General features: G+C 57.7%; 1 protein-coding gene across 9 annotated transcripts in view; it reads left to right on the top strand.

Moving 5' to 3' along the window:
- Positions 1–27,515, top strand: part of STIM1 (stromal interaction molecule 1) — a 35,922-nt gene that overhangs the window by 6,026 nt on the left and 2,381 nt on the right. The window contains exons 2-14 of one of the 9 annotated variants that reach the window (XM_072327077.1): positions 4,834–4,967; positions 7,558–7,672; positions 9,395–9,506; positions 10,346–10,461; positions 14,729–14,906; positions 17,715–17,892; positions 19,363–19,530; positions 20,146–20,246; positions 20,776–21,011; positions 22,312–22,392; positions 23,898–23,964; positions 24,206–24,276; positions 25,094–25,112. In XM_072327077.1, the coding sequence (XP_072183178.1) occupies positions 4,834–4,967; positions 7,558–7,672; positions 9,395–9,506; positions 10,346–10,461; positions 14,729–14,906; positions 17,715–17,892; positions 19,363–19,530; positions 20,146–20,246; positions 20,776–21,011; positions 22,312–22,392; positions 23,898–23,964; positions 24,206–24,276; positions 25,094–25,112 (1,576 nt within the window). Of the gene's footprint in view, positions 1–4,833; positions 4,968–7,557; positions 7,673–9,394; positions 9,507–10,345; positions 10,462–14,728; positions 14,907–17,714; positions 17,893–19,362; positions 19,531–20,145; positions 20,247–20,775; positions 21,012–22,311; positions 22,393–23,897; positions 24,277–25,093; positions 25,113–27,515 lie in introns of all 9 variants that reach the window. The other 8 variants (XM_072327078.1, XM_072327083.1, XM_072327074.1 and 5 more) reach the window with 8 other exon arrangements.

Raw genomic sequence — 27,515 nt, forward strand, 5'->3', positions numbered from 1 at the left:
GGGTTGTTCAGCCTGGAGAAGGGATTGCTGCAGGGAGACCTCGCTGCGGCCTCACAGTACTTAAAGGGAGCCTATAAACAGGAGGGAACGTTGGACTGCAGCAGCCCAGACCTGAGCAGCGTGAATCACACTGAGCTCCAAGTATCCTCATGCTGAAAGTATGTCAGGAACGCCCTCTCACTCGGTTTTATTGGTGGGACGTTGTGTTGGGGGTGCAACCTCGTGTTGCTAACAGTGCTGGGATGACCATCATGGTGTGTCCATGGACACGGAGCAAAGGCTGGGAAAGCCGCTGTTGTGCACAGCTCTGTGTTTCCATTCACTGTTTGCTTCTCTGGGGTGGCTGCCATGAGGACGTTTGGTTTCCACGCAGTGGGATCGATGTGGGGGGAGCTGGTTGCTGTATGCAGCCCATGGGGTGCTGCCTTTGGATGCAGCTTGGAAAGCACATTGGATGGAGGAGCGCTCTATGGGGACGTATCGCTGCCCACAGCCGGGGCTGTTGGAAATGGGGCTCCCAAGGAACAAATGCAAGCAGGAGTTGGTGCTGCTGGCACCCACGTGCTGTGATGTGTGTGTGTGCCATCCCAACACACAGCCACCCCTATGCAAGCTCACTGCTTGCCAGCCTGGCTGCTCACAGTGCTGGGCCGCCCCATCTCTCGCTCTGCGAATGATCAGCACTGCGATATTGAATGTAATTAAGGAACCCTCTCCTGCAGGACGTGCAGGCAGCGCCGAGCAGAGCAGAGGACTTCCTTAAATCCAAAAGGCCCTCCCAGTTTGGAGAGCTGCGATGGTTCGATTGCCATCAGCACGGAGGGGAAGGAATGCAGGAGCACTTGGGTTATTTGCTTTGGTGTTACGCAGTCACTCCAGCTTCGCTCCTTTCGACCCTTTTAGAACTTTCTCTTGCCTTTTGCAGCCCGTTTTGACGTTGCTCTTTTCCAGCAGGAGCCCCAGTGCTTCTTTATAGGGTTGGATGAAAGCAGCCTGCTTACCTGGCAGGAAGCAAGCAGGGATCTGTGTGGGCTGCAGGGAATGGGCTGGGATGGCAGCGACCCCCAAGAAGTGGGGAACTGATTGTAAAAGCAGTGGGCTGCATTGGGATGGGCTGGGAGATGGAAATGGGGGGGTGGGGGGCTGATGCAAAGCACTTGAGAGGTGGGACGGCAGAGTAGGTGGGGGGCAGTGGCTGCAGGTGCTGGGAGGAGGATGGGGGTGATGGGATGGCTGGGATGCAGCTTTGCTGCTGGTAGAGCTGGAGAACCTGAGTGCCACCAGCAATGAGGGACTGAGGGCAGAGAGAGGAGCCCAGCTGTGTGCCCACTGACAGCACAGCGCTGCTGAGCCCCATCCTGGCCCCTAAGCTGCAGCAGGTGGGATGCAGGGGGGCTGTGCTGTCCCCTCTGCCTGCATTGGGCTCCCCTGGAGCACACTGGGACCCACAGCTGCTGCTGTGCTGCTGTGCTGCTGTGCTGCTGTGCTGCTGTGCTGCTGTGCTGCTGTGCTGCTGTGCTGCTGTGCTGCTGTGCTGCTGTGCTGCTGTGCTGCTGTGCTGCTGTGCTGCTGTGCTGCTGTGCTGCTGTGCTGCTGTGCTGCTGTGCTGCTGTGCTGCTGTGCTGCTGTGCTGCTGTGCTGCTGTGCTGCTGTGCTGCTGTGCTGCTGTGCTGCTGTGCTGCTGTGCTGCTGTGCTGCTGTGCTGCTGTGCTGCTGTGCTGCTGTGCTGCTGTGCTGCTGTGCTGCTGTGCTGCTGTGCTGCTGTGCTGCTGTGCTGCTGTGCTGCTGTGCTGCTGTGCTGCTGTGCTGCTGTGCTGCTGTGCTGCTGTGCTGCTGTGCTGCTGTGCTGCTGTGCTGCTGTGCTGCTGTGCTGCTGTGCTGCTCTCCCCCCCCCCCGTTGCAGGTGCCCCTCCTTGCAGAGGCACCCAAGGGCGTCGCTGAGTGTATCAAAGATCAAACGATCTAATCGTGCCTTTTGTTGGCATCTTATCTGGGCCGCTTTCTTCCTTTGTGCCTTGTGCAATCTGTTCAAGAGTAAATATTTGATTGCTGCAGGAGCTCCTCGGCAGAGGGTTGTGGTGCTTGCACTGCAGGTCAGGTTCTGCTGTGTCGGAACCTCCTCCTAAGATCCAACCTGAACCTCCTGTGTCTCACTTTAAAGCCATTAACACGATCCTCACATCCCAGCTCTCTGCTTCAGCAGCTGAACCCTGGTGGTGTGGGAAGCAGCGCAGGCAGGAAGGTCGTGTGAAGCCCTTGTTTGTATTAACACAACTATGTAAACAGTTCTTTTTTCCTCCCCCCCCCCCTAAATATGATACACTTTCTTTTTGGCTGCCGTTTCGGTGCTGATGGAAGCGGGCCGTATAAATCACAGCTGTTCTAATTGAGCTCCATCAAATCCCATCCCCGCAGCTGCCCTCGTGGATGGCACCTCCTGCCCTGCTGCATCCAATGGGGTGTCCTTGGGGGGGGGGTCCTGTTGGTGGGGTTGCTCCTCCTTGAGCTTGGAAGCAATAGAGCTGAGTGCCTGCCCTGCTTCTGGGGGGTGGGGAGGGTGATGTGTCCTGGGGGTGATAGAAGGGGAGATAAGGGAGGATGAGGTGACAAGAGGAGGATGAGTCAGTGGGGTGGTGGCAGCTCTGGGGGTGGGACGGGGTTATCTCTTGGTATGGGTGCTATGGATACGAGGGTGAGGGTCTGTGTGTGGCTGCAGGAATCACTGCAGCCCACATCGCCGAGTTGTGGAGTTAGAGCAGTTGGAAGGGATCTCTATTGCTAAAGGAGGTTCCTGCAATGGGTTGGTGTTCAAACGGGTCTGGAATATCCCCCATAGAAGGGATGGCTGTTGTCTGCAGTGCCCCCAGGGGGTGCCCACCTGTAGGATCTGAGGGCTGTGATATGCACGGGCTGTTCTGAATGCATTCTTGCTTAATCTCCCATCAGTCTTGGGCAGGGCTGCTCACCCAGCCCTGTGTTCCTTGTTGGGGGCTGGCTGTGCCTGAGGGTGGCCCCTGGGGTCTCATCCTTATCAGTTTGCCTTATCAGCACGAGCTTCATTGCTCCTTCCAGCCTTTCAATCTGCACTTCTTTCTTCATACCCAGGCTGCAATTAATTAGTCAGCAGCACCTGGGCTGCAATCAGCACCGCCTGGCGTTGGGGCTGGGCAGCATCAGGGCAGGATGCATGGAGGGTAATCAGCAATCAGTGCTGCTTTGCTCACTGCACATCCAAAGCATGCGGCAGCAAATTCCCTTCAGTGTCCTCTCCTTGTCCTGGGGGGGACCCGTCACTGGTTTGAGCCCTTAAATCAAGGGGATTTTTCTGCCTCATTTCCTTGGATTTCAGTCTGAACCTCACAGCTCCTAATGGGAGCAGGGCTGGTGACTCTTAGGCTCATCTCCCATTGATCTCAAGTAGTCACTGCTTGGAATCTCTTAATCTGTATGTGCTTACAGTGAGGCCAGCACAGCATCTATTGGGCAGGGGCTCAGTGCTGAGCTCACAGGACCCCCATGTCTTGAATGGGGTGCCTGGGCTGGGGGTGTGGGGGTGTGGTGTCTCACCAGGGGTGGGAATAGGGCTGGGTTGGGAGTGAGTTGAGGTGAAGATGGGGATATGGGTTGGGTTGGGATGGGAATGAGTCGGGGTGAAGATGGGGATGGGTTGGGTTGGGAAAGGGTTGGGGCGAAGATGGAGATGGGTTGAGGTGAAGATGGGAATGGGTTTGGGCGAAGATGGGAATGGGGATGGGTTGGGATGGGGATGGGTTGGGATGGGAATGAGTTGGGATGGGAATGGGTTGGGGCGAAGATGGGGATGGGATGGGGATGAGTTGAGGTGAAGATGGGGATATGGGTTGGGTTGGGATGGGGATGGGTTGGGATGGGAATGAGTCGGAGTGAAGATGGGGATGGGTTGGGATGGGAATGAGTTGGGATGGGAATGAGTTGGGGCGAAGATGGGGATGGGTTGGGATGGGAATGGGTTGGGGCGAAGATGGGGATGGGATGGGAATGGGTTGGGATGGGAATGAGTTGGGGTGAAGATGGGGATGGGTTGAGGTGAAGATGGGGATATGGGTTGGGATGGGGAGGGGATTGGGTAGGGAGGGAGATAAGATTGGATAGGGATGGGATGGATGGTGCTGGTGTGGACCTGGGCGCACAGCAGGATCTCCAGCGTTCTCCTTGAAACAGAGAAAACAAGCCAGAAAAATACATTTCCTGCTCAGGAAGAAGGATAAACTCCTCTTAGTTGGCGTGCTGCAGAAACACCCTGCGAATGGGCACTGCATTGAGGGGAGAAAGATGGGCTCTGGCAGCCATGATGCTTTGTGCATGGCTGGGGGTTGTGCCATGGGTTGTGCCATGGGCTGTGCCATGGGTTGTAATGGGGCTGTGCCATGGGTTGTGCCATGGGCTGTACTGGGGTTGTGCCATGGGTTGTGCCATGGGCTGTACTGGGGTTGTGCCATGGGTTGTGCCATGGGTTGTAATGGGGTTGTGCCATGGGTTGTGCCATGGGCTGTGCCATGGGTTGTACTGGAGTTGTGCCATGGGTTGTAATGGGGCTGTGCCATGGGTTGTAATGGGGTTGTGCCATGGGTTGTGCCATGGGCTGTGCCATGGGTTGTGCCATGGGTTGTACTGAGGTTGTGCCATGGGTTGTAATGGGGCTGTGCCATGGGCTGTGCCATGGGCTGTGCCATGGGTTGTGCCATGGGTTGTAATGGGGTTGTGCCATGGGTTGTGCCATGGGTTGTAATGGGGCTGTGCCATGGGTTGTGCCATGGGTTGCCTCACCTTGGTGTCTTACCCCCTCCTTCCCAGCAGAGTTCTGCCGCATCGACAAGCCGCTGTGCCACGATGAGGACGAGCAGCTCAGCTTTGAGGCCGTCCGCAACATCCACAAGCAGATGGACGACGACGCCAACGGCAACGTGGACGTGGAGGAAAGCGATGAGGTGGGTGCTCCGTGTCTCCCTGCCTTTCCCTACAGCCATGCAGGGCTGCCTGCAGCCCGGTGTGCCATTCTGGGGCTGCGCTTTGCTCACCTGGGAAGGGAATGGCATCCCATCAGTCTGAGCTCTGATCCCAGCTGTGTCTCTGAGCTCTGCAGTCCCTGCAGTGTGTGGGCTGTTCTGGAGGCTCCTGTGCTTCATCTTTGTGCCCACTGCAGGAAAGGAAAGCTCCTTTCTGTTGTCTTGGCCTTTGTAATGTGAGCCTATGGCTTCATTAAAGAGAAAGGAAACGGTCGCTTGCCTACATAAGCACCCAAAGAAGCTCCTCCATGAGGGATGCTCTCCTCTAAGGCAACAAATGGAACCAACACAGTTGAGGTGTTGGAAAAAGGCAGGCCGAGGGGCTCCAAGAGGCCATAGGAGCCCAGTTCCCCCATTCATGGCTCTGTAGAGGGCAGGGGGCTCAGTGTGGGCCGGGAGCACAGGATGGTGGGATACAGGGCTGAGCAGAGATGCTGGTGAGCTCTGAGGGCTCGGTGAGGCTGTGGCTGATGGGGAACCCTCTAGAATGCCAGCGTGGTGTTGTGAGCTCATTGAAGAGCAGCTTGCTGCTCCTGCAGGTCCGTGTCCCTACGTGGGCACAGCAGCCTCCCAGAGCAGTGCTTATGGGACGCACTCAGCCCGGTGCTCCCATCCAGCAGTGCCATTCCCTCAGCCTAAATTCCACTGGGCGGAGCAATTAAAACAAATGGAAACCTTTCCCAGCCAAAGAAATGCAAAGCTTTCAGCTGCCTTCCCCTGCGGCGGCTGCAGCTCTGCCTCCATCCCTGGAGCTGTGCTGGGTTGGGTTGGGGCTGAGAGGCAGCATCACCTCCAGCAAACCCTGCCCTGCTTTGGGATGCCAGCAGGAGCCCTGTGGGCTGCGCATCATCAGCTCTGGGATTGCACAGAGTGCTGGGACAGCCCCACTCAGGTGTGTTTCCACCCCCAGATCCTGCCCTGTCCTTTGCTGCTCTTCCATCCTCACTGCTTGATTCCTTCCTTCCTTCCTTCCCGGGAGCCAATTTTCAGCCAAGCAGGAGATGACATCCATGACCTCAATTAAAGCCAAAGAGCCCGTCCCTTGTGGGAGAGCTTCTAATTAGCAATCTATTTCTGCTCCCTTTGCTCACCCAGAAGGCAGCTGTGATGGTGCGGTGCTCAGATGGGGCTGCTGGGCACACCGGGTGCTGTCAGCCTGCATTCCCAAGGAACCAAGAGGTGTCCCACCACCCTGCCCATCCTTCTTCATTCTCATCCTATGACCCTCAGCCACCTCCATGCGTGGGCATTCCTGCTGGGGAGGGATTCCCCCCACGTTGGACCTCCACCCTGTGCACTGAGCGGAGCTGCAGCCTGACTGTCCCACAGCCAGCAGTGCTATGGGCTGCTGTGCTCCGTGCAGAGGTTGGGAGTGATGCACAGCGTGGGGCACTGCAGCATTGGTGCAGGTGGGCAGCGTGGGGCTGTGCTGCTGGGGGTCCCACGGCCATGCTGTGTGTTAATGTGCACCTCATTGAGTCCTTAAGGCTGGAGAAGCCCTCCAAGATCCCCCAGCCCACAGTGCCTGCATTGCTACAGACACAGCCTGGATGCTGTTGGCCTTTTGGCCACCTGGGCACGTTGCTGGCTCATGCTCAGCCCCAAGCCTTTAACACTGCATGGTGTTGCTATGGCCAAAGAGCAGGACTCAGCACCGCTCTTGTTGCCCCCCCAGCTCAGCATTGTGGCCATGATTCCAGTCCCTGCTTCCCCCCCCCCCCCCCCATCCCTCCCCCGGTGGCAGGGAGCGCTGAGCGATCGCTTTCCCTCTGTGCTCCCTGAGCTAAATATACCGGGCAGCAGCTGGCCCCGCTGTGACATTGCCATGTCCCATAGGTCAGGGCTGTGGGACACGGAGCTGGGAGCTCACGGTGCTCAGCTGTGTGCTGGGAGCAGCCTGGGCTGCTGCTGCTGCTGCTCAATGTGCCCTGAGAGCTCAGAACGCTGCGTGGTTTTAGTGCTCTGCCTTCCATTAAAGCACCATTTCCTTCTCTATGGGCAGCTTTAGAGAGAACTGGTAACGTTCTTCTTGCTCTTGGAGCGGGTCCAGAGGAGGCCACTCACTAAGACTGCTTGCAAGTCATAGGATCGGTGTCATGGCTGAAGTCAAATCCAAGCCTGGGTGCTCAGTGATAGCACCAAGAAGGCTGGAGGAGCCCTCCAAGACCCCCCAGCCCACTGTGCCCACATCCCCAAGGCTCTGGGACACCCCAGACATGGTGACCCCCCCCTCAATGGGCAATCTGTGCCAATGCTGCTCTATGGAGGAGGGATTCCCCTGGTAACCAACCTGGCCGTCCCCCAGCATGACTTGACTCTCAGACCGTATCGTATTGGTGGGGATTTCAGCCAGGAATTGTCTTTGGGTGATGCTGGATGTCCCAGGAATCTGAGCTGCAGTGCTTCCCTGTGACATCCATTGGGATAGCAGGGAGGGCAGTGGATGGGATGCTCCATGTTGCCTCTGCTGCTGGCTGGGTTAACATAGGGCTGCTGCTGTTTGTTCTCCTAGTTCTTGAGAGAGGACCTGAACTACCACGACCCCACCGTCAAGCACAGCACCTTCCATGGCGAAGACAAACTCATCAGCGTGGAGGATCTTTGGAAGGCCTGGAAGACCTCTGAAGGTAATAACCCCCCCCCACAAAACCAACCCAACCAACACAAGTTGGATGGGGCCCTGGGCAGGCTGGGCTGGGATTCAATGTGGATGTGATGGCCCTGCCTGTGGTGATGGGGGTTGGAGCTTTGTGATCCTTGAGGTCCCTTCCAACCCAAACCATTCTGTGTGTGTACAAGTGGTCTCATTTCTCTATCCCTGTACCATGTGTTAGAATAGGGCCACGTGCTGCCCTGCGCCATCTCCTCCTCGAGGTCCTGTTCTATGGGACAGCAGCACCCTATGTGTGGATCAGAGCTGCGTGGCAGTTTGTTTACTGATAGAATTGCCCATAGATGTTTGCTGAACCCCGGAGGCACCCTCAAATGGAGCCCTAAACCCAGAGCTGTCCCGGGTGTGTTGGGCACAGCAGCTTCCCCAGGGCTGGGGATGTTCAATCCCTGATGGGAACCCCCTGGCGCTGCTGAACCATTGAGGAAGCTTTTGGGTTCGCTGCCACTTTGTGACACAGTTTCACTTTCATCCCCAATCCGGATGTTCGGATTGCAATACCGAGAAGCATTCAAACTCCCCCTGCTGCTCTGCACCATCGTTCTGCTTTAGTAACTTCTCTGCTTTTGCTTTTGCTCCCTTCCTGTTGGTGACATGTGCAGGAAGCGGCGCAGTTGTGTGCAGCACCACTTCGGGTGGCAGAGAATTTGGTCAGCACTCGGCATCGCTTTTCCCTTTGCTCTTATCTGCCCTTTCACAGAGCTGACTCCCCTCCTGTCTGTAGGCTCCCTTCAGGTCCTGGCAGGCTGCAATGAGGTCACCCCGCAGCCTTCTCTTCTCCATGCTGAACAAGCCCAGCTCCCTCAGCCTGTCTTTGTATGGGAGGTGCTGCAGCCCTCTGAGCATCTTTGTGGCCTCCTCTGCACCCTCTCCAGCAGCTTTTCTTGTACTGGGCACCCCAGACCTGGACGCAGCACTGCAGATGGGGCCTCATGGGAGCAGAGCAGAGATGGACAATCCCCTCTCTGTCCCCTTCCTGTCCCTGTTGCCACCCCTCTGCTGATGGAGCCCAGGATCCCATTTGCTTTCCGAGCTGCAGGAGCACACTGCTGGCTCACGGGTGCACTGGGGGCCTTGGATAAGTCTCTCTCAATGCATGTGACTCTCAGAAGCAGATCATCTATGGTTGGGATGCTGAACGTCCATCCCTTCCATTGGAGGAGCAGTGCAGAGGGGCTGGGCAGGTTGTGGGGTGGGTGCCCAGGGGTTGAGCAGTGTCTGTACCCACAGCAGCAGCAGCAGCAACAAGCTGAAGCATCATTTGAGGCTGTCAGGAAACACTTGTGGGATCTGTGCTAACTCATCCCAGGCCTTGAGTGGCTCCCAGCAGGGAGCTCAGGCTCTGGCTTTCTGCCCTGGGTCGATCGGAGCTCCCTCAGGCCATGTCTGCACAGCAGTGCCTCGGGCCCTGGGACATGGCTCCTGCTGGGTGCTGGCTTCCATCCCAGCACCTTCCCATGGCACAGAAATGAGTTTCCTACAGTCTGAGGGCCAGGGATGGGAACTACGGGGAGTTTCCTTAAGCTGGGCCAGTTTGCTAACATGGGTCTGAGTCATCTCACAAGTTTGCTGGAGACGATGCCTTCCTTTGAAGGCTGCTGCCAAAGTGCTGGCCCTGCTCCTGTCCATCCTGCTGCACTAAGAATGCTGAGCTGCTCGTGTGTTTCCTTGCCCGCAGTGTACAACTGGACTGTGGACGAGGTGGTGCAGTGGCTCATTACCTACGTGGAGCTGCCGCAGTACGAGGAGACCTTCCGAAAGCTGCAGCTGAGCGGCCACGCCATGCCCAGGTCAGTGCTCAGCCCATGGATGTGTGCTGGGGATGGAGCAGAGCCGAGGCAGCAACACGTGTGATCCATCCCAGTGCACACACACAGAGCTGTGTGGGGAACTCCTGTGCCAAGCCCAGCTTGGTTCTGGGCGTGCGGATGTGCTGCAGCCTTTGCTTTGCAAGCAGAGAGGTAGGCCAGGTGCTGTGGCTGTCAGTGCTGCTGTGCTGGCTTGCACAGCGCACACGTCATCAGCCTGAAGCTGTGTGCTCAGAGCTAAGCTGGAGCAGAGCAGGTCCAGGCAGTGCCCCAGCTCTACCCACGCTTCCTTTGTAACTCATCATCCTCAGCACAGGGATGGTCTCTGCTGGCTGCGTCCCACGTGAGAGATGTGCTCTGCAATCCCTGAGGTTCAGCTGGCAGCGTAGGTTGGATTAACAGATGCACACATGGAGAGCAGGGCGCTGACAGGCTCAGTTTTCTTAGGAAGGAGCGTGAGCAGTCAGGATGAATGGAAAGCCTTTGCTTTGCTGTGCTGCTGAAGGCAGGGATGCTGCTTTTGCTACAGATCTGGAACAGGTTACCCAAGGAGGCTGTGGATGCCCATCCCTGCAGGCATTCAAGGCCAGGCTGGATGTGGCTCTGGGCAGCCTGGGCTGCTGGTTGGTGACCCTGCACACAGCAGGGGGTTGGAGCTGGATGAGCACTGTGGGCCTTTGCAACCCAGGCCACGCTGTGACTCTATGATCTGCAGCAGAAACACCACGATCTGGGGGCTTCCTTTAGCCCTTGGCAGCTCTGTGCTCCCTTATGAACTGGGATGGATGTGACTCCATGTGCCTCCTCCTTGCCTTCCACAGGTTGGCAGTGAACAACGCCACCATGATGGGGACGGTCCTGAAGATGACAGACCGCAGCCACAGGCAGAAGCTGCAGCTGAAGGCTTTGGACACGGTGCTCTTTGGGCCTCCTCTCTGTAAGTGACACCGCACTGTACGTGCAAGGAGCTGCATCTGCTCAGCATCAGGCAGCAAAGATCCATCGACGTGGCCCAGGGTTTATGCTGAATGAAGTCTGCTGGGTGATTGCAATGTAGCAGAACCAGCAGGTCTGCTCAGGGCTCCAGGTCTGCTCAGGGCTCCAGGTCTGCTCAGGGCTCCAGCCTTGACCTGGGGCTCTGTTGCTATGAGCATTGCAGCTGGAAGGCATAAACCACACTGCCTGCCGGGACCCGGTGCCCATAGCACAGCACTGAGCTGGAGGGCAGCACTGGGTTTGCACTGAGCCATGAGCACAGCCGGAGGGAAGGCAGCATTGGGATGGCACCGTGCTGAAGGAGGGCCGGTTCTGGAGCTGCTTGTGGGCATCTGCTGATGATCTGGAGGCCCCTCTGATGTTTCTCTCTGCAGCTTGGGGCGCTCCTTTGCATGCATTGCGCCTGGCTCACGGCTGCAGTCTCACTGTGATGAGTCCCTCCTGCTTAGGCATGTTGTCCTCATTAAGTGAGGGCTCTTTGGTGAGGTATCTGAGGCCTGGCTGTATCAGGAGCCTGTGGTTAAAGCTGCCCCGGTTCCTGCTGGCACATCCCAGCGCCGAGGAGGAATTTGGATGGCAGCCTCCCAGGCGCTGTAATGGCAAAGTAAATTGCTTTTAATGGCTTTGGATTAATGGTTATTCTCTGTGTTTGAGGAGCTGCTGGGCAGCCGTCCTGGCTCATGTCACAAGCTCCAATTGTGCATATAGCATCACAGAGCTGAGCAGCCCTGAGCAATGCATGGCTGCACCGCCTGCATCCGTCCTACGCGGCTTTCCTAAAGGCAAGCTGGGGGTTGTAGTAGCAAACTGAATGGATTGACCTGTGCCCACCCCACAGCTGCACCTTCCCAGAGCTGTGCCATCCCACAGCTGCGCCTTTAGCTTCTCCTCTTCCCATCTCTGCAACTGCATCCAGCCTTGTTAATGCAGCTGCGCTGCAGGGCTGAGCTGCAGGGCTGAGCTGCAGGGCTGAGCTGCAGGGCTGCGCTGCAGGGTTGCGCTGCAGGGCTGTGCTGCAGGGCTGTGCTGCAGGGCTGTGCTGCAGGGCTGCATTGCAGGGTTGTACTGCAGGGCTGTGCTGCAGGGCTGAGCTGCAGGGCTGTGCTGCAGGGTTGCGCTGCAGGGTTGCGCTGCAGGGTTGCGCTGCAGGGCTGTGCTGCAGCTGCTGTGCTGCAGGGCTGTGCTGCAGGGCTGCACTGTAGGGAACTGCTCTGTGGTTTGGCCTGGGGGGCTCTGGTGGTCCCATTCCCAGCAGTACAGCTGGTGTTCCCAGCCCCCCCCCTCCCCCCCAGAGCCCCTCCTGGGTTGCACTGAAATGCAGCTTCATTCTCTTTGCCACGGTGCTCATTCATCCACAGCTCTGTTGGCAATCTGGGAGCGTGGGTGGGCTGCTTGCTTTGGGCTGTTTGGCAGCAGGGGGTGATGCTCTGCACTGCACAACGGGTGCTGCAGAGGGATGGACCGAAAGCCATTGGCTCCAACAAGGGCGAATTAACTCTGTGCTGCTCATTGAATAGCACGGAGGGCTCCTGCAGTGGGGAAGGCATTGCAGTTGATGACAGGGGTGTTGTTCATTTTAGTGTGAGATGCAACAGCTGCAGCACTGCCTGGGCTCTGCGTGACGCTGCATAGCACCCATTGCTGGTGTTGTTCAGCTCCATCCCATGCAGCAGCACTGATCCAGCACTGAAGGTTTGATCCTTACAGGAGCAATGAGGCTGTGGTTACACCTCAGGGGGGGGGCTCTGCCTGTCTGCCCATCCCTCCTGCTGTCAGTGCAGAGCTGGGGGTGAACGCTGACCTCCATGCATGGAACAGAGGGAGTGGAAATGATGGATGCGCAGCAACGTGCCAGGAGCTGCTCCTTGGGAAGAGGATGTTGTGCTAATCCATCCGGAACGGGAAGTGGAGCCAAAGAGGATCCTGATTATTTAGTGTCGCATTTGGAAGGGAGCGTTTGCAGAGCTGCACCGGGTGCTGTGCGAGGGCTGCTTTGGGCCACAGCCTTGTGATGCTGCTGCAGGGCAGGGTGGAGGTGTGGGGTGCTCTGCTGTCCCTCCAGCTGGGGTAGGGTCGTGCAGCACTGCTGGGATAGGGGTGTGATTTCCCTCCTCCATTGCTGGCAGGGCAGAGTGCTGGCAGTGACAGCTGGCACGGGTTGTTTTGCAGCTCTGCATTAACGATCCGATCCCGGGGGGTAAATGTCAACGTGGATTGAAAACAAACAAGCAGAACGGAGGCGTTGTCCTAAAGGAGGGGATGCTCATCTTTGTAAGGGTGGCAGCGTCGCTAAGAGGTGCTTTTCATTGAGCCAGTTGCTGCTGAACTTCTGTTAATGTGTTTGTGATGGATGAGAGGTGCTGGTTCCTTATCTCCTAGTCCGGCAAGCTGAGTTGGGAGTGCAGTGCATCACATGCAGAGGTACCTCGAGGTGCTTTAACAGCTGCCCAGAGAGGCTGTGGATGCCCCGTCCAGCCCTGGAGGTGTTGAAGGCCGGGTTGGATGTGGCCCTGGGCAGCCTGGGCTGGTATTCAGTGTGGAGGTTGGTGGCCCTGTGTGTGGCAGGGGTTGGAGCTTCATGATCCTTAAGGTCCCTTCCAACCCAACCATTCTGTGATGCTATAACTCAGGTTGGGAATAGGGCTGCTTGCAGGCACTGCTTTCTGATGGTAATGCAGCCCAGCAAGAGAGATGCCATCAGGGGATGGTTCATGGGGGGCTCACACAGGGGAACCCATTGGGGTACCCACATGTTCCAGAGGCTGCAGCACCTGCAGTTGGGATCACGTGTGTCTGTAGTACCAAGGAGTCCTGCTGTACTGGGGGCCAAGTGCATGGGAGGGAAGGGCTGGGAGCAGGACCAGAAGCAGGACCAGGAGCAGGACCAGGAGCAGGACCAGGAGCAGGCAGGGATGGAAGCAGGGCTGGGAGCAGGACCAGGAGCAGGCAGGGATGGAAGCAGGGATGGAAGCAGGAGCAGGAGCAGGCAGGGATGGAAGCAGGGCTGGGAGCAGGACCAGGAGCAGACAGGGCCGTGGGAGAGGCGGTGACAGTGCTCAGGGTCAGGCTGCAGTGCTTGGCCACAGAGCAGCGAGGGCAGAGGATGTCAGTGGTAATGGAAGTCCCTGTAATTGGGATGCAGGGAGAGAGGTCGGGGCCGTGTGTATCATGTGCTGCTGGGGGGACGCCAGCCTTTAACAACCTCATCTTTTCCCACTTATGGCACACGGCAGTTGTTGTTGGCTTAGAAGAGAAATGCATCAGAGAGCCAAGGTCAAACACAAGGCTTGCTGTCCTAACAGCAGCTTTACTGTGCTTGTTGCTATTAAGCATCTGCTTTTCCATCCGCATTTTGAAGCTACCTCGGTGGGATGGTGGCCTCATTTCGAGCAGCACAGCACAGGAATTAGTCTGGATTCTCATCTTAGGGCTTTTCTGCTTCAGCTCTGGAGAGATGATGGGGATTTATCAGAGCGCAGAGCTGTGCGTGGTGGCAGAGCTGGAAGCATCCCTGCTGCTGGGGGCCCTCCTGCCAGCTCTGAAAGCATTAAGAGCTCACAAATGGAAAGGAGGGGAAGTGAAAGCCCTGTGCTTGCTCAGTCATTTTGAGGGAGGATGTTTTATGGTTTGGTTTGATTTCCCCTCCCCAAAAAAAGCTCGTGTTTGAAGGAAGCACTTGAGGCTGTTTGTGAGGGTGGGCAGTGATAGGACAAGGGGGAATGGTTTGAAAAGGGGGACAGGGGAGGTTTGGGTTGGATATAAGGAGGAAGCTTTTCATGCAGAGGGTGGAACAGGTTGCCCAAGGAGGCTGTGGATGCCCCATCCCTGCAGGCATTCAAGGCCAGGCTGGATGTGGCTCTGGGCAGCCTGGGCTGCTGGTTGGTGACCCTGCACACAGCAGGGGGTTGGAGCTGGATGAGCACTGTGGGTCTTTGCAACCCAGGCCGTGCTGTCAGTGTATGAAATCTGGCAGCAGATGGTGGCTGTGCTGCTGCCCTGCACCAGGAAGGCTCCTCTGCAGCACTGACCAAAGGAGGAGAGCTCATCTCCCTGCACAGCGCCGCTCCTGAGCTCCATCTCCAAAGCACACCTGCTATTGGGGGGGGGATGGTGGCATTACATTAAATATCCCAGCTCAAAGCCTCCCCCCAAGGCAAACATTGCACCTCCCCACACTGTGCCCTCAGCAGCCTTTCCTTCTCCGGCAGTGACGCGGCACAACCACCTGAAGGACTTCATGCTGGTGGTGTCCATCGTCATCGGGGTGGGCGGCTGCTGGTTTGCCTACATCCAGAACCGCTACTCCAAGGAGCACATGAAGAAGATGATGAAGGACCTGGAAGGCCTTCACAGGGCTGAGCAGTCCCTCCACGACCTGCAGGAGAGGTAAGAGCTGTGTGTCCCCCATTGTGCTGCTGCTGGTTCCTCATTGGGATCTCCCACCTGGTTTGCTTTGCAGCTCTCCCCTTCAGTGCAGTGTGGGTACCCTGGGCAGCCTGATCTGCGACCCTGCACATAGCAGGGGGTTGGAATGAGATGATCCTTGTGGTCCTTTTCAACCCAGGCCATATATGAACATCCCCCAGAGACACAGAACTATAATGCAGATGTGAACCTCGCTGGGTTAAAAGAGCCTCATAAAGGATGGGAAGTAACCCGGTTTGCTTGTTATCTTCTGGGAAGGCTGCTGCCCTGCCTGGGAGCCATCCATGCATGCGAGGTGTTGGAAAGCCTTGCTGTGATCACATCAGTTGCATGATGAGAGGGCACTTAGAAGTGCACCGGGCAGGCGGTGCCCGACGCAGCACGTCCACGTCAGCACTTGGAGATGTGTGACCTCCTTTCTTTTTGACTCGGAGGCTTTTCCTGTGTGTGTGTGTGCCAAGGAGCAGGCTGTGACCCACGGCTCATTTCACTCAGCTTTGTGTGTCGTCCTCCATCACAGCCAGGATATCACCTGGAGAAACAGGGAACCTCTGAGGGTGCAGCTCCTGCTCATCCATGGCATCATGCAGGGCAGGGGACGGGCAGGGCTGTGCCAGGGGGCAGCAGGTGGATTTAGGGAGCTTAACCTGAGCTCAGAAGAAGGTGAGGAGGCACCAACGTAAGCAGGGAATCACACAGAATTGGAGGGCTTGGAAGAACCTACTGGCTGCGCTCTATGCAATGAGCCCCAGGTCCCTTTCTGCCATAGGGTACACTATATCACGGTCACCTGCTGCCCACCAGGACCCCCATGTCCTCCTCTGCAGATCCCCTCTGCAGCAGCTCAGCCCCATCTGTGCTGATGCTGCAGTTGTTCCTCCCCAGCTACACTATAGGACCCTACACTTGGCCATGGCGGATGCCCTCAGGTTTCTCTCATCCCAGCTCTCATGTCAGGTCCCCGTGGGCCTGGGCAGCAGTGAGGCAGTTCTGTTCAGCAATTTGCTTTCTAAGAACTCCTTTCTTGACTTCAAACCAGAGCTGTTCCCACTGATGGAAGTTCATTGTTGAGCACATCTGCAGGACAGCCCCATCTGCTGCTGCTGCTCTTCCTCTTTCTGCTGCACGCCTGGAGATTGGAGAGGGAAACAGAGGCACCGAGGGCCATTTGTGGCTCATCTTTTGGGACCATCCATTAGCATTGATGCTTCCCAGTCCCCTGAGTGGCCCACCAAGCAGATAAGTTCACTGCTGCTGAGCTGTAGGTCCATCCGTGCCCATGGCACAATGCAGTGCTGCACTCCATCCTCACTGCATGCACAGGGCACAGAGGGCGGCTTTGTCCATGGCCAGCATCAGAAAGCACAGCTCTGCCGTGAGCAAAAGCCAACGGGAAGGGAAAATGCAAAGGCAGGGCACACTTGGAGATTGTCTTGAGGATAAAATCCCTTTGAAGGGAATTGTTCGTCATCGCACGGGGAAATAGCTCCTTTAAATAGAGAGATCTGGGTGCTTTGGAATTCTTAAGGCCCTACTGGGGGAGCTTTAGCGATGAGCTCAGGGCAGAGAGCGTGGGTTTGTCTGAGAGCCTGGAACGCCTTGGCAAAACCCTCTGTTAATTGGGAAGAAAAACAGTGCAGTTTCTCAACAGAGCTGCACATTGAAAAGAAACCTTTTCCAAGAGGAGAGCCAACATCGCGGCTGCTGAGAGGCCAGATCTGTGTCGATCGCTGACTGGGTGCCAAGGATGAGCCTGCAGAGCAAGTGCTTCTTGGGCTCTGCATCCTTGCTGTGTGCTCTGCTGTGTGCTCAGTGCATCCTTGCTCTGTGCTTTGCACATGGGCTCAGTTCATCCTTGCTTTGTGCTCTGCTCAGTGCACCCTTGCTCTGTGTTCTGCTCTGTGCTTAGTGCATCCTTGCTCTGTGCTTTTCACTTGGGCTCAGTGCATCCTTGCTCTGTGCTCTGCACGTGGGCTCAGTGCATCCTTGCTCCATGCTCTGCTCTGTACTCAGTGCATCCTTGCTCTGTGCTTTTCACATGGGCTCAGTTCATCCTTGCTCTGTGCTCAGCTATGTGCTTAGTTCATCCTTGCTCTGTGCTCTGCACTTGGGCTCAGTTCATCCTTGCTCTGTGCTTTGCGCTTGGACTCAGTTCATCCTTGCTCTGTGCTCTGCTCAGTGCATCCTTGCTCTGTGCTCTGCTCTGTACTCAGTGCATCCTTGCTCTGTGCTCTGCTATGTGCTTCGTTCATCCTTGCTCTGTGCTCTGCACTTGGGCTCAGTTCATCCTTGCTCTGTGCTTTGCACTTGGGCTCAGTGCATCCTTGCTCTGTGCTCTGCTCTGTACTCAGTGCATCCTTGCTCTGTGCTCTGCTCTGTACTCAGTGCATCCTTGCTCTGTGCTCTGCTCTGTGCTTAGTGCATCCATTCTCCCTGCTCTGCTCGTGTGCTGCACACATCTCCCCTGGTATGTGCAAGCTGCAAGCTCAGTGTTTGCTGCAGGGCTGCAGAACAGCCCCTGTGTGCTGCACAGAGTGAGGTCTGTGGCCTTTTGTCTGTGCCCATTGAGGTGGGACGGGCAGGAGCAGCTACAGCTGAGATGGTTCCATCTATGATGATTTCCTTTCAGCACGGTGAGCTTTCTCAGCCTTCCAGCTTCGATGGCTGCTGGCACAGTGCAAACAGGAGTGGGGATGATGGGGAGGCCACCATGGGCTCCTATGCACAGCAAGCCCTGCTCCTCACAGCTCCCATCTCCGTGTCCCGCAGGCTGCAGAAGGCTCAGGAGGAGCATCGCTCCGTGGAGGTGGAGAAGGTGCACCTGGAGAAGAAGCTGCAGGATGAGATCAGCATCGCCAAGCAGGAGGCGCATCGGCTGCGAGAGCTGCGGGAGGGCACCGAGAACGAGCTGAGCAGGCAGAAGTACGCAGAGCAGGAGCTGGAGCAGGTGAGGGGTGGCCCATGGTGCACACACACACACACACACACACACACACACATGCCATAGGAGCAGCACGCAGCCATCACTGAGCCTGCCCTCCATGGAGCCCCAACCCGGCTCTGTCCCATCCAATCCACCTCCATGGGGGGAGGAAGGAGAGGCAAGAAGAGCCCAGGCATTGCATGGGATGGGGAGAGGTCAGTGCTCAGCCAGCAGGCAGCCGGGGGAGCCGTGCAGCACTGCAGCTCAGCCAGCAGGCAGCAAGATCCCCTCCTGCTCTTGGTTGCAATGTGAGCAGCTCTGACGCCTGCAGGCCCCATCCAAGAGCCACGTTGGTCACACAACCTCTCCACAAAGGCACTGAGCTCCGTTTCAGAGCCCATGGGGGTCTGTGCCCAGCTGCGCAGCAGTGCTGGGGCTGTTCTATGGGGCGCAGAGCTCTCCAAGCCTTCCTGCCCCACCAAATGGAGGGCACTCATCCATCCACCACTGCTGCCCTTGGCACCCATTAAGGAGAGCTGCCAGCCAGAGGTGATTTAACCTCTCTGTTGTTTCTCAGAGGCCTTCATGAGGGATGCCTCCAAAGGGTGAGTACTGGCATCGTCCTCCTGCCCCCACCGTGTGCCTGTAACACAGCCACCATCCCAGCGCCCCCCCCAGCACAGTAACCCATCACTCCCACTGACCGTACAACTTGTTGTTTGGTGCCGTGGATATTAAACCGAGAGTTTCTTTTGCACCCGTTGGTTCTTAACACTCCAAATGGTTCCGTGGGGGTTGGGAGCTCCTGCTGGAGCACAGCAAGTGGTGCTGAGAGTGCGGGGTGTGCAGCAAACCTGTCCTCAATGGGTCGTGCTGTGCCCAGAGGGGTGAGCGCACAGCACAGGGTCAGAAGGCACTCGTTGCTTTATGAACTGACACTTAGTGGTCAGAATGGGACCTTAGAGGTCATCACAGGGGAGCATAGACCATATAGGCTTTGTTTGGGTTCATTTCCTGTTATGGATGTGGTGCACACAGCAGGCAGCACATAGTAGGCAGCACACAGCAGGCAACAGGCAGCAGGTACCATAGAATGATAGAACGGCCTGGGTTGCAAAGGCCCACAGTGCTCATCCCATTCCAACCCCCTGCTGTGTGCAGGGTCACCAAGCAGCAGACCAGGCTGCCCAGAGCCACATCCAGCCTGGCCTTGAATGCCTGCAGGGATGGGGCATCCACAGCCTCCTTGGGCAACCTGTTCCAGCACAGGCAGCACACAGCTCATAACACACGGCTGTTACCCAGGAGCAGAGACCGACCTCCCCCTCACCACCACCTCCTCCCAGGAGCTGCTATTGGCCTTGTGGCCACCTGGGCAGCCCGCTGGCTCGTGGTCAGCCCCACATCCTTTCCCACCCAGTGCCCCCATTCCATTGGTGCAGCACAGCAGCAGCCGTTCCCTTCCCATAAGACAGCCCTGCTGCCTCTCCTCAGGTCCGTATGGCTCTGAAGAACGCCGAGAAGGAGCTGGAATCTCATTGCAGCTGGGCTGCCCCCGAGGCCCTGCAGAAGTGGCTGCAGCTGACCCACGAGGTGGAGGTGCAGTACTACAACATCAAGAAGCAGAACGCCGAGAAGCAGCTCCTGGTGGCCAAAGAAGGGGTGAGCATCTCAGCATCCTGCACTGACATCTTCCCATCGCTGCCCCGGGGGGAAGGAAAGGCTTGGGAAGGGAACCTGCACAGTGTGTTCTGTGTCCTCATCTCATGCACGCAGTCCCTGTTCTGGCTGTCCTACATGCACAGGCAGCACCGTTTTATTATGAGCACACACACAGCGTAGCAATGAATCACTCTCTGTATTCCCAGTTGTTCCAAGCTTTCTGTGCCAGCCGAGGAGCTGAGAGCTGCAGGGGAGCTGCTGTAACATGCATTCAGCTCTGTGGATGTGTATAGCAACCAGAGCTGGGAGTCCCACCTGCCCTAATGCACTCTTATGATGGCTGGGACATGTGGGAGCCCATCTCTGCACAGAGCAGCTGCTTGGGGGTCCCTTTGACTTATGGGGATCCACAGTGCTGGGGGTGCAGAGCAGCATTGCCCTGCTCACCCCGTGGGCTGGGGGTCACTTTCCTATCCAACACATCTCACACCATCCGTGTGTGCCAGCAGCTGCGGCGCTATTTCTGTCCCGGCCCCTCCAGGATGTTCTTGTCCAGGAGGAAACACGAGGTTCTTTTCTTCCTCTGACCTTCCCTTCTTTGTGTTAACATTCCAGGCTGAAAAAATTAAGAAGAAACGCAACACCTTGTTCGGGACGTTTCACGTCGCTCACAGCTCGTCCCTGGATGACGTGGATCATAAAATCTTAACTGCAAAGTGAGTGTTTCCTCAAGGCCTCCCTGTCCTGCTTCTCCTAAGGGGAAAGGCTGGGGGAAATGGGCTGGTTTGGTTTGGAGAAGGATGCGGGGAGACCTCATTGTGGGCATCCAGTACTGGAAGGGAGTGAATAAACAGGAGGGGAACAGCTGTTTGTGAGGGTGGGCAGTGATAGGACAAGGGGGAATGGTTTGAAAGGGAGACAAGGGAGGTTTAGGTTGGATCTTAGAGGAAGCTTTTCATGCAGAGGGTGGTGACGCACTGGAACAGGTTGCCCAAGGAGGCTGTGGATGCCCCATCCCTGCAGGCATTCAAGGCCAGGCTGGATGTGGCTCTGGCAGCCTGGGCTGCTGGTTGGTGACCCTGCACACAGCAGGGGGTTGGAACTACATGATCATTGTTGTCCTTTGCAACCCAGACCGTTCTATGCCTCCAGGACCAAGTCCCCCATAAGCAGCCTTCCATAGCATTGCAGAGCAGCTCGGGTTGGCTTTGTGCTTCTCCTTCGAGCCCCCCTTGTTTGTTGCAGGCAGGCGCTGAGCGAGGTGACGGCGGCGCTGCGTGAGCGCCTGCATCGCTGGCAGCAGATCGAGCTGCTCTGCGGCTTCCAGATCGTCAACAACCCGGGCATCCACACGTTGGCATCCGCCCTCAACATCGACCCCGGTTGGATGGGCACCCCGAGACCCAACCCGTCCCACTTCATCATGACCGACGACGTGGATGACTTGGATGAGGAGATCGTGTCCCCCATGTCCATGCAATGTACGCGGGGCTGGAGGGGGAACCTATAGGAGGGAGCTGTAGGATGGATGCTGCATGCTGGGGGAGCTGTGTTAAGGGTGGGAGGGAGGTGGTTGGGTGCTGGGGTTGGCAGTGCTCACATCCATAGGGGAAAGGCAGAGCCTGGGGCACTGCGTGCCTCTCGCTGCGGGTTGCTGTGATGTTGGGGACCATCTCTTTGGCTGGAAGAGCTTTGGGAATCAGCCCCGATTGCAGCACCCAGCTCAGCCACACTCACACCCGGCCTTGCTACTCCCGGTGTGCATTGTCTGCATGCAGTTCCCTATCTGTAGCTGTGTAAGAGGAAGGGAAGCCTTGACAGGAGCAAGGCTGGGAGCAGAGCAGCCCGTGCTGACAGCATTGGATGCAGCAAGCTTTCTGGTTAGACTCTTTGAGGTGACTTGCTGATCGGGTCCTCAGTGCTGGGTCTGTAAGTGGCAGGAGGTGGGAGGAGGAGCAGAGGGGCCCCGTGTTGCCCACCTGCCCTGCAGGAGCTGTCAGTGCCCATTGAAAGGGGGATAACAGCAGGACAAGGGGAAATGGTTTGGAGTTGGAGGAGAGCAGATGGAGGTTGGATGTCAGGGGGAAGGTGTTCATAGAGAGTGGGGAGGTGCTGGAACAGCTGCCCAGAGAGGCTGTGGATGCCCCGTCCAGCCCTGGAGGTGTTGAAGGCCAGCTTGGATGGGGCACTGGGCAGCCTGGGCTGGTATTCAGTGTGGAGGTTGGTGGCCCTGCCTGTGGCAAGGGTTGGAGCTTCATGATCCTTGAGGTCCCTTCCAACCCAACCACTCTGTGATGCTGTGATTTTCCCTCCCCTGGGGTCAGCCTTGCTCAGGGATAGGGAAGGAAGAAAGGTTTGGAGCAGGGCAGCTCAGGGCAGCAATGCAGAGCACCCAGAGGTGAAGAGAGACCTGCAGCAGCTGGGCAGGATGTAGGAGGGTTGGGCTGTGGGCACCCCATGGGATCAGCAGGTGCAGAGCATGGAGCCTTGGGCTTATGTGTTTTAGGAGGGAGTTCTTCATGCAGAGGGTGGTGACGCACTGGAACAGGTTGCCCAAGGAGGCTGTGGATGCCCCATCCCTGCAGGCATTCAAGGCCAGGCTGGATGTGGCTCTGGGCAGCCTGGGCTGCTGCTTGGTGACCCTGCACACAGCAGGGGGTTGGAGCTGGGTGAGCACTGTGGGCCTTTGCAACCCTTGTTTCTATGAGCAGGCAGCACCAGGAGGATGCTCAGGGCTGCTGCTCCCCACAGTCACTTCTCTCTTCCCCCCACCCCCCCCAGACGCAGCCTGGCTCTTTGGGCGCAGGTTCAGCGATCGCTCGTCTCTGTCCTCGGAGGATCAGTCCCTGTGGAAATACCCTGGTTTGCTCCTTTTTGTTTTTTCATTATCCCCACTTTATTTTTGTTCCCTCTCTCTGCCCCTTTTTTTTCTGGACTAAAAATACATACACGGATTTTCCAACTCTCTGGCACGGAACAACTAACGGACGTCCCTCTGCTCATGGAGTCAACCTCACTAACCCCAGGGAGGAGCCTGGTGGGATGAGGAAGAACCACAGCCGCCTTTGGGTTTAGGAAGCAGAAATCCATCGGGCTGTTGTTGGTTGGGGTTGTCAGAGCGCTGCCATGGGTGGCAGATGGGCTTTTCCCTCCCAGAGCTCTCATGTGTAATGAAATACGCTGAGCTGTGCTGTGCCATTCTGTGCCCAGGCCCTGATCCTTGGGCTCAATGCTTTGAGAAGGGTGGTTGTCTGCTATAGGAACTGGGGGAGGCTGTGGATGCCCCATCCCTGCAGGCATTCAAGGCCAGGCTGGATGTGGCTCTGGGCAGCCTGGGCTGCTGGTTGGTGACCCTGCACGCAGCAGGGGGTTGGAGCTGGATGAGCACTGTGGGCCTTTGCAACACAGGCCATGCTGTCCTTCTATGATGCAGCAGGGGAGGGCAAAGCTCAGCTCATTCCAAGGCGAGCACAGAGCTGTCAGCATGGCAAGCTGGTAAATGGGGATCACAGCAGGAAAGACCCCATGGGGTAAAGATGCATCCCAGGACAGGCAGACAGCCGTGGGATCACACTGGAGATGGCCACCAATGTGAATAGCACAAAGCAGCCTGAGCGCTTCTTGTTCCTTCTCCCAGTCGAGGCGTCCCTGCAGGGATCCTGCATTGCTGCCAGCAGAGCAGCGGGAGGATCTGACGGCCTGGAGGGATGTTATGCAGCGATGTGCTGGTTCTTCGACTCCCAAAGAGCTTCTCCTTCTGCCTCACTTCTGAGCTTTCCTCTCTGTTCACCTCCGTAACCGACTGCACTTCTACTCCTCGCGCTGTGTATGTGATCCTGAACACCTTATCTCCTGCAGGAGGGGAACTACGCCTGGTGTGGATGTGACAGAGAGAGGACTGCATGGAAGCAGCTCTGCTCCATAATGTGCAGCGTAGGGTTTGGGGCACAGCTGATGGGCTGAGCTCACTGGCTCTGGGTGACCTAAATGCTGCTCTTTGGGGCCAGCGCTGTAATATCCATCCCCTTTGGGACCAGCCCTGTAATTCCAGCTGTGACAGCATCTCTAACATAGGCCCCATTAGGCTCCATTGCTCCATCCCTGGAGGTGTTGAAGGTGTTGCTGTGCTGCAAGGGAGCAGCCAGGTGGGGCTGGGCAGGATGAGGCACACAGATGCAAACAGGATGGTCAGATAAGGTGTTCAGAAAGCAGCTGCATTGGGAACGTTGGGCACAGCTTCTCACCAGCCAACCATTAACGCGGCACGTTGAAGCGGCGGCACCAACCTAACGCTTCAGCTCCAAAGCAAAGCCATCGGGTTCCCATCTCAGAGCATTCAACCCCTCTTCCCTTTTTCTCCTTTGCAGCTCCTGCTTTGCCCAGCACTGTTCGCCAGCGCCTGGTGGATCCCCAGCACGGCCACGGATCTCAGAGGTTGGTAGAGAGTTACGTGCACAGCCAGCATGAGCCGGGCCAGCCAGCCCAGCACCCGGCGGGTCGAATGTCCCTCCGTCGAATGCACAGCCTCTCCTCCGGACAGTCTTTCAGTTCTGACCTTCCTGGCACCGCTCCGTCATCCACCACAGCCACCTCTTGCTCCTCATCCGCCTCTCCTGTACCTGCTTCCCATCTCCACCCTCTCTATCACCATCACACCACCTCTTATTTCCTTCAGATGGACTCCAACCCCGACCTGCCCCCTCCTGATGTCACCTCCGGAGCTCGCTGTGGCACTGAGAGCTTTGGGTATATGCCGTTTCTTTTCTCGCTCCCTCTCTCTTGCTGTGTCCCAGGGCTGCTGCTTGCAGGGTTGCTCTCCCTCCTCCATCCCTCCCTGCTTTCCTTTGGGGTCTCTGCATTGTGGTTTACCCATAGCTGTGTTTCTCCCCCCTCCCTCTTTCCCATTTCAGGGGGTCCCAGGGAGCGCTCTGCTGTCTGTTCCCATGAGCACAGCTGTAGGGAAACCCAGGGGTCAGAGCCTGCAACCCACCGAGCAAACACTGACCTTGCAGGAAGCCTTTGTGTGTCTGGGGGCTTGGCAGGAGAGCTGCAAAGGAAACAAGATGGGTGCTGTGAGCTCCCATTGGAGCTGCTGGGCAATGTGAGCTCAGTGCTGACAGCACCTGGGGATGCACTGCCTTGTGGTTCCAACTGAGGGACCTCTGAGCAGCAGCAGTGCAATGGCTTCGGACAAGGGGAAATGGTTTGGAGTTGAAGGAGGGCAGGTGGAGGTTGGATGTCAGGGGGAAGGTGTTCATAGAGAGAGTGGGGAGGTGCTGGAACAGCTGCCCAGAGAGGCTGTGGATGCCCCGTCCATCCCTGGAGGTGTTCAAGGCCAGCTTGGATGGGGCCCTGGGCAGCCTGGACTGGTATTCAGTGTGGAGGTTGGTGGCCCTGTATGTGGCAGGGTGCTCCTGGGCAGGAGGGAGTTTAAGCCTGCAGGGTCAGCTCAGCCCCACATGGCTGGGTTGTGGGGTGAGGGGGGGCAGCCCGGAGCCCTGCCAGGGAGCTCCACCATCCCTCAACCTCTCACTGTTTGCTTCTCTTTTGCAATTGGCTTCAGAGGATCCGGTGCAAATCAGGTCAGAGCTGTTGTTGGGAGGCTGGTGTGTGTCTGTCTTGTATCATCGTGGGACTGCAGGGCTGTGTGTGTGTGCACAGGGCTGTGTGTGTATGTGTGTGCAGGGCTGTTTGTGCACAGGGCTGTGTGTGTATGTGTGTGCAGGGCTGTGTGTGCACAGGGCTGTGTGTGCACAGGGGTTTCTGCTCTCCGGTGCCGGCTCTCCATGGTAGCAGTGGGCAATGGGGGAGGTGGGGCTGTAGGACCCCAACAAGAAGGGGAGGCATCAGCTGAGGCAAAAGCAAGGGGGGGGGGGGGCTGCAGTTTGCTCTGTCCCAGAGCAGAAGGAACCATTGCAGCCCCTGGCAGAGCAGGAGCCCATTGCAGGAGATGATCCCATGGACTGCAGGGCTGCAAAGTCCTTCTTTCTCTTCTCTTGTCCTCCCATCCTCTCCCCTCTTCCCCCACCCCCAGCAGCCCTTCCTTCTGCCATGGTTTGCTCTCCGCTTCTTTCGCTCACCGAATGCAACGCATCCCCATCTCCCCGCTGTCTCCCCTTCCCTGCGGGGCGGTTTGGATTCCAGGAGCAATGATGGAGGAGGCCCAGGTGGGGAGCAGGGAGGGCAGATGGAGCAGAGCAGCGTGCAGCTCCTGCCTTAAATCTGCCCCATCCCACCGATGTAAACAGGCCTGGCTGTGCAGAAAGGAAACACCGGAGCTGCCCGGGTCTCTCATGCTCAGATCTGAGTTCAGGAGGGGGCAGCATGTGGTGGCTTTGCCATAGCACAGGGCTGCCCAATGGCACCTTCCAGCTCTGTGCCCTGTGCCTGGCCCTGGCAGCACGCTGTGCTAACAGCTGCAGGCAGCGTTTCCTGCAGAGAACCTCCGGGCAGCAGCTGAAGGTTCCTGTGATGCACCAGGAATTGTGCCAGCCCCGTTGGCCGAACCTCAGCTCTGTGTCCTCTGTGCCAGCCCTCCTCCTTGGCAGGGCAGTGTGTGCCTGGTGTCACATCCCTATGGACAGTGCTTGGTGTCACATCCCTATGGACAGCCCTGATGCTGCGTCCCTATGGATACTGCCTGGTGTCACATCCCTATGGATGGTGCTGGTCTCACATCCCCGCGGACAGCTCTGGCACTGTTCCCCATGGCCATACCAGGTTCCTTCCTCCTGCCCATGGTTCCCAGCCCACAGGGTGCTTGACAGCAATGGAACCCCAGCAATATCCGCCCCTCGGTGCCCCCGGTGGAGGTGACACCCCGAGGTGACACCCTGAGGTGCCAGCCCCACCATGTCCTCGGCATCGCCCCCGCTGTGAGCGCAGAGCAGCTGTCCCGGGTCGGGTTTCCATTGCGTGCAGTTAGAGGCAAAGCACCCTGCGGCCCCAGGGGGACGATCCCCATCTGCTGGCATCGCTTGTTGTGGCTGCCGTTGTCTCTTGGGTTAAGGATGGAGCAGAGGCTGTGCATCGCCTGCTGTGCTGCGTCAGCTCGCGGGTGCTGCGTCACTCTGTGGTTGCTGTTGTCACCTGGTGGATGCTGCAGGGTGCAGCTCTTATTCCTGCTGTAGAATCCCTCTCGTTTGAAAGGACAGCTCTTGCACCAGCCCTCACCAGACACTGCGATGCTCACAGAGCCCGGGTTGGCTTTAGAAGAGAAGGGAAACCCTTTGGTGCCATCACTGCTTCGAGGCGCAGAGCAGCAGGCGGTGCAGCTGAGCTCACTTCTTGTGGGCCGCAATGGCTGGCATTGATGCTTTGGTGACCTTCACAGAGCCAGGAAGGCTGGAAAGACCCCCACGATCCCCAGCCCGCCCCACTGTGCCCACCCACCACAGCCCTCAGTGCCACATCCTTGCAGTTCCTGAGCACCCCCAGGGATGGTGACCCCCATCCCATTGTGCCCTGGGGGGCAGAGGGTGTGGGGCAGCAGCACATGGCTCGGTCCCATTGAGGGCAGGGGGTCAGCAGGGCCAGTGGGAGAGCACTGCGGCTTTCCCTGCCCTGCGGACCCCCCTCCCCACTTTGAAAAGGAGCTGAGGGCAGCAGAGCAGCATTGCATTGCTTTTGGCACCGCAGGAGGAAGGCACCGGGCGGGGGCACAAACCACTGGGCTGCGGGGCTGGGCAGGGGGCAAAACCTGGGCCACAGCCCCCGATGGGGCTGGGGTCAGTCTGTGGGTGCGGGGCTGGGCTGAGGGTGGGGGGGGGAGGTTTGGGCCCAACTGCAGGTGTGGGGCTGCACTGCTGAGCTCAGGGCCGCTGCCGTGGGTTGGGGGTCTGTCTGCGTGCGGCCAGCAGGGTCCCATCCCTGGGTACCAGCAGGGTCCCATCCCCAGGTACCAGCAGGGCTCCATCCCTGGGTACCAGCAGAGTCCCATCCCCGGGTACCAGCAGGGCTCCATCCCCGGGTACCAGCAGGGTCCC

Source organism: Excalfactoria chinensis, chromosome 1 (assembly GCF_039878825.1).
Source record: "Excalfactoria chinensis isolate bCotChi1 chromosome 1, bCotChi1.hap2, whole genome shotgun sequence".
NCBI classification, from domain to species: Eukaryota; Metazoa; Chordata; class Aves; order Galliformes; family Phasianidae; genus Excalfactoria; species Excalfactoria chinensis.